This window comes from Pyxicephalus adspersus, chromosome 9 (assembly GCF_032062135.1).
Source record: "Pyxicephalus adspersus chromosome 9, UCB_Pads_2.0, whole genome shotgun sequence".
Lineage (NCBI taxonomy): Eukaryota > Metazoa > Chordata > Amphibia > Anura > Pyxicephalidae > Pyxicephalus > Pyxicephalus adspersus.
Genome location: NC_092866.1, coordinates 3,878,814 through 3,884,744, shown reverse-complemented (window position 1 = coordinate 3,884,744; position 5,931 = coordinate 3,878,814). Strand labels below are relative to the sequence as shown.

Genomic DNA, 5,931 nt, shown 5'->3' with positions numbered 1-5,931 from the left:
CCAATGCTGGGGGTTACTACTGGGTCATCTGATACCAATGCTTTGAGTTACTACTGTGTCAACTGATACCAATGCTGGGGGTTACTACTGGGTCAACTGATACCAATGCTGGCGGATATTATTGGGTCATCTGATAACAGTGCTGGTAGGTTTTATTGGGTCATCTAATAACAATTCTTGGAGTTACTACTGGGTCAACTGATACCAATGCTGGGGGTTTTATTGGGTCAACTGATACAAATTCTGTGGGGTTTTATTGGGGCAACTGACACCAATGCTGGGGGTTATTATTGTGTTCACTGAATCCCATGTTGTGTGTTAATGCTTTGTCTACTGACACCCGGTATAGGGGGTTCTTGATGTTCCCATTGTCACCATTGCTGGTGATTATTATTGCATCCACTGACCAAGCTTACATTTCATTGTGCATTGCAGTATTGCATTAAGGTGCATTACAGCCCATATAAAATGCAACATAACTATTGATACTCATCTATCCCTATTCCTTTGCAGGGCTCCACCATCTTCCTATTTCTTTTTTTCCTTTAGTCATAGTGATAGGCCGTGATTTACTCCTGACATGCGCAAGGGAAGCCAGATTTGCTGGGATTTTCCACCATGCCCAGATCTGCAAAACCTAATAGCTGCCAGGTAAGAACAATGAGGTACATTGCTGCTCCCTTTCTGCAATAACCACCTGTCTGATCCTAGATTTTACAAAGCTGGACTAGCTCCACTTTATTGCATCTCAATAGATGAAAACATTGCAACAATTGTGCAGCCCTCTGGAACGTTTGGGAGCTGAAACATCTGCGCGTTATTCTCTTTACCTGGAGTTCAGCTTTAATTATATCTGTGCACCCAAATCACAGTGTGCGCCTAATGACATGAAGTGTCCCTGCTGTATCCTGTAATTAAATGGTGTCATTTTCTAGGGTGGCAGCTCATATGTGTCACCCCACTGCAGATATCTCATTATCCCTGTGAACTCTGCACAAATCACATTAAATACTTGTGCGGTCTATGCCGTTATACGTTCCGCTGAGTAATTTATTAGTGAGAATCGGAAAGTTTGAGAATAATGTAGCGTAATTCAATATATCATTAGTCCTGACCTGATATTAATGCACCACAAATAAGGCGGCTTTGCATTTCTGCAGTTAGTCAAGGAAGCGGGTAATGGTGCCATTAATTTAGCATGGCCCCCCCACTAATACGGTGGGTGGGAACACACCTGTAGTATGGTGCAGCGCATTTTGTGGAGCAGAGCAGGGAAATGTATTTCTTTTGTTACCTTGCAATGGAAAATTATTTACCCTTGTCCATTTTCCTGCATTAAATACATTAATTCTATTGCATTAAATGCATTTTAGGTGGGGATGTCATTCTTTTCTGTGCATGTCGATGTGTAGGGTACATTTAAGGTCCTGTCTGGGTGCCAATGCTGCAATTTATACTGATAGAAGGAATCCATCCACATAGGGAGTATGCTGCTGCACGAGGGCCATGTAACCTCCACAGCCAAAAGGGGTCCCTATGGAGCTCCAAGTCAGTTCAACAGAGGGGCCCCAAGTCATCCATTCAATGAGAAATCATTTTTTATGACCCTCATCAAGTTTGGCTGATGAAAGATGACATCTGATTGGTTGTTCATTCTAATGATACCCATAGCTACAGGGTGGCAGATATAGAGGGTGGCATAAATGCATAAACTGCAAACGCCTTGGTTCCTCCTCGTTATACTTTAGAAGGAGAACATGACACTAAACTTTACTTCTTCACGTCTGCCATTAACTTTAACAACCAAAGCAATGCACGCTTTGGCAAACTGGCATCTGGAATGCTGTTACCATGGCCAGCGTTGGCACTTTTTAAAAAATAAATTGCAGCAGCTATAGCAGCCAAAGTTGCGTTTTTTAATAAACTGACAGCTGGAATGTGGTCGCCATGAGCAACCTGGTGCTTTTTTTTTTTTTTTTAAAAAAGAAGTCTTTCCTGTGTTTGAATAAGTGGGCCCCAGCAATGTGGTAATTACCCGTCTCCCAAGGAACAAGTGGGCACACATCGATCCCCAGAGACTGAGGCCTCTGCCAGCCAAGACTCCAGCCTGAGATTTATGTCATGCCGGGGCGGATGAAGAATACATTTCGGGATGTTCACATCCGCCAGCTGCCCCCCCTTTCCCCGTCCCATCAATATCTGTATTCCGGTGGTGATACAGGGGGCAGGTACCTGGTCCCCACCAGCAAATAGGCCAAATGGATTAATAATGAGCCACACACTAAGAAGGCCTTCTCGGCCCATTGTGGTCTATTCAGCCATAGGTCATTAAACTGACTCCATGCAGACAATGGAAACTCTTTCTCAGAGCGCCGTGCATTTCCTATCTTCCTCTGCTTGATGGGTTTATCATGAAAAAGTCATCTTTGTGCGGACAGCAATTGCTTTTTTTTTGGACATTCTATTATGTGCGCACTGTATAGGGGGACACAAGGGACTCCGATGCTGGGGTATGACCCCATTACCCCCACCCAACAGCGGTATTTCCAGGGCAGAGGGGGCAGCAGAATGTACGGCTTTGCCGTGGAACTGGTAATCAGGTGATGCAAAATATTGCCAACAGGTGCTCATAAAACAAGTTCGTTACTGAAATGTATCTAAAGTTGATTTTTAAAGAAAGAATAGGAAAAGGTTAAATGCTTCATTTCTTCTCACTTTTTATTTTTCCCGCTATGATTTCCCTTTACCTCCTGCCCTGAAGAAAGTGATTTCCTTAAGCTTGGCATGCACTGGTACAATCAGTAATGGAATGATACATTCATGATATCGGGATATCCCAGGTTTTATTGGTGCCCTAGCGACCCCATAGGAAATGATACACCTTTTCCTATTCTTACAATCCCTTCTGGTATGTGGGGTCATAAAAAGCTGCAAGGTGACCGCATCCGTCTATGGGTCACATTGCTGAGGTTTTATTGAATAGAGCTCATACTAATATCCTTACTCTGGTGTCTATGGGGTGTTCTGATATACTGCTGCAGTATAAGCATCTACTAACGTAGAACTGTACAGAGCTCATGGCATTAAATATATATTTAGCAGAGTCTGACCTCTCTAGTCAATGACAGCAACATAACTGTACAGGGCTTTTACTATAATAATATAACCCCTAATCCTAAACATTGCTGCATGGGGGCTCTTACCAATTTCACCATTGGTGTACAAGGCTCATACTGGTATCAGTGCTGCAGTTCCTGGTGCTATATGTAATATTTCTTGGTATACCTTCCATATACGGATTCATTATGGAGAACTTGTATTGCACATCACATCCCTGAGCACTATGCCAGAGTCTGACCTCTTATATATATTGCAAAGACTACAATACAAAACTCATACTACAATGTCCAAAGCTTCATTCACAATATAATGGATGCTGTGTGTAATATGCAATGCATGGCCACCTGCAATGGTGTGTAGGGATGATGATCCCCAGTCTTTGCATTGAATGAGGCAGTGCACAATAAATGAACAGTTGTGCATGCACTTCAATGGCAGATATGGCTTTCTATGCAATGCATGATGTTCTTACGTATTGGACGCTATGGGTGGTGCAGCGCTCTACACGTGCTACACTGCAATAGTGCTCAGTGGTGCTAGATAAACCTGATGTCTTTTATGGGGGGCATACCACTTAAACATTTCTGGAACACTACAATCAATAACTTTTTATATAAAAAAATAGATTATTTCTATTATGCAAATTGCAAGAGCGCTACTCTCGATCAGCCATTACCGACCAGGGTCCCATAGAACCCCAGGGTTCCTTCAGAGGTTGCAAGGGGTTCTTTAAGCTGCGGCTGACCGTCCTCCCATCTGATGGTGCCATGCATGAATTGGGGTATAAACACTACTTGGTAGGGCAACATTGACTACCCCAATGCTCTGCATTAGGACCACCAAGAGGAACATTCTTCACCCTTGGGTTTTTCCCCAGTCACTTATTTTAGCAGGGGTTCCCCACAATCGGACCATTATTGTAGGGGTTCCTCTGGGGTAAAAAGAATGAGTAAGGCGGCTCCAGGTCAATAAATGAACATTATTACCTTCAATGGGAATCCCATTGGAAGCTAAACCCCCGGTCTCGGAAGCCTTTGACGGAAGCAGTGAAAGGTAAACTGCCACGCTGGGCATTGGTAAAGCAGCGGCTCAGCTTATCTGTAAGCCATGGGATTGCTTTGGCAGCAGCAAATGATGCCCTTTGCCTAAGGGGCATCCGAGATCAGTTTGGTGACAGGTTCTCTGGGGTTTATTGGTATACAAGGTGCTAAGTGCAAACCAATAGAATCTAACCAACGCTGGTTCTGGCCCCTTTTGTACAAATGACCGTATAGACGGCAATGGTGGGTTTATGGCAATTTTCTTACCTATGATGATGGCACAAGCGCTGACGAGCCCAATTTCTTTCTTTAGAGCCACTTTTTCTATGCCAGGGTCCTGGCTCGGTGAGGCGTCGGGCAGGTGCGGCGTGGGTGCCTTTGCGTTGTGCCCCGGGCTGCTGTTTGGTGTCTTAATCTGATTTTCCCCTGCCATGGCTCCAGCGTCCCTGAATTCCTCTTGCCCAGATCTGCTCCCCTGGCAGCCCCGCGGTGCCCCTCAATGTGAAGTCCCCGGGCTCTCCTTGAAACAGACCCTACGTGGTGTACCAGGCGCCTTCCTGCAAAGCATACAGTGGCAGCACACAGCCTTGGCACGCACACGGAGTGCCCTTCACATGCCGCTTTAGCACAGCCAGGGTCCAGGGCCAGGAGGAGGGTCTGCAGACACGCTCGGCTCTTAAAGACACCGAGCTTCCATCGGTGCCCTCCCCTCTTTCCCTCCTTCACCCCCTCCCCTCTAGAATAAAACTTTCATTATAATCTTTTAGCAGTTAATGCAAATATTTTCTGCACTAAGGTATTTATCTGCACCACAGGGCACCGCAGCAAAATCCACGCTAATCTTTATTATATTGGCCAGGTTCATTTCTTTGTGAATGTTCTGCAAAATGCAACATTCCTCAGGGGGTTAAAAGAGATCTAAACCTTGACTGGATGACATTTAGATTGGTTGGTATCATGAACAATTGGCATTCTTGTTCGGCTTGCCCATTGTATCATGGCATGGCCGCTTGCAGGCTACAACAAGGGTGCTTGCAACAGGGTGACAACGCCTGACTACAACTGAAGACCGTTGTCACCATATAAGAGGAAATGCTCAAATAAGGACTTTCATGGAAGGATCACCAGGGATCATTTTAGGGCCCATTACATTGTGGTGGAAGGTGAGTTACATACCAAACATAGTGAGCTTGGAGAAAATAGACTATCATGGGATATCCTGAGTGATCCAACAGACCTGAATGGATTTCTTAAAAATCAGTTGCTATTAGATGACAAATCCTGGACCCGATCGCTTCTAGGTTTGCTGGATCATCCAGGTTCTCTTATGATAATTTATCTTTTCCAGTCTTTGAGAGCTTTAACAAATTAGTATTGTAGTTCAATTTGTTTTAAATGGCAGTCCAAGGCACCTAGGTGTAAAGTACTCTCAGTATGGGGGTAACACAAACATAGAAACTTTTACCAAGTATATATAAAGTATATATAAGAATTTTTGCAAATTCAATTTGTGTGATGTCCAAATGTTACACCCAAATATACTTGAATGGGAACACTCATTGCACTTTCCATTCCTGAGAATCCAATAAACTCCTCCTCTGGCTGCGTATAAAATGCAATTTTTTAAAATTTAAGTTTTCTTTTTTTCCCCGAAAATTGTTGAAGTGAAAAATGTAATAAAAAAAATTCATTGACTTCATTTTGTAATCAGCTGGTGTTTTGTCATTGGTAACTTTGTAGCCATGAGGGTGCAGATGGGGTTTGGCACAGC

The 5,931-nt window shown here is 43.9% G+C and overlaps 1 protein-coding gene across 1 annotated transcript in view; it reads right to left on the bottom strand.

Annotated features, from left to right (window-relative positions):
- SLC7A10 (solute carrier family 7 member 10) overlaps window positions 1–4,808 on the bottom strand; it is a 28,185-nt gene extending 23,377 nt beyond the window's left edge. Inside the window, exon 1 of the mRNA XM_072422101.1 lies at window positions 4,428–4,808. Coding sequence (XP_072278202.1) covers window positions 4,428–4,593 — 166 coding nt within the window. The 5' untranslated portion in view covers window positions 4,594–4,808. The remainder of the gene's footprint in view (window positions 1–4,427) is intronic.
- Between the last annotated feature and the right edge of the window lie 1,123 nt (window positions 4,809–5,931).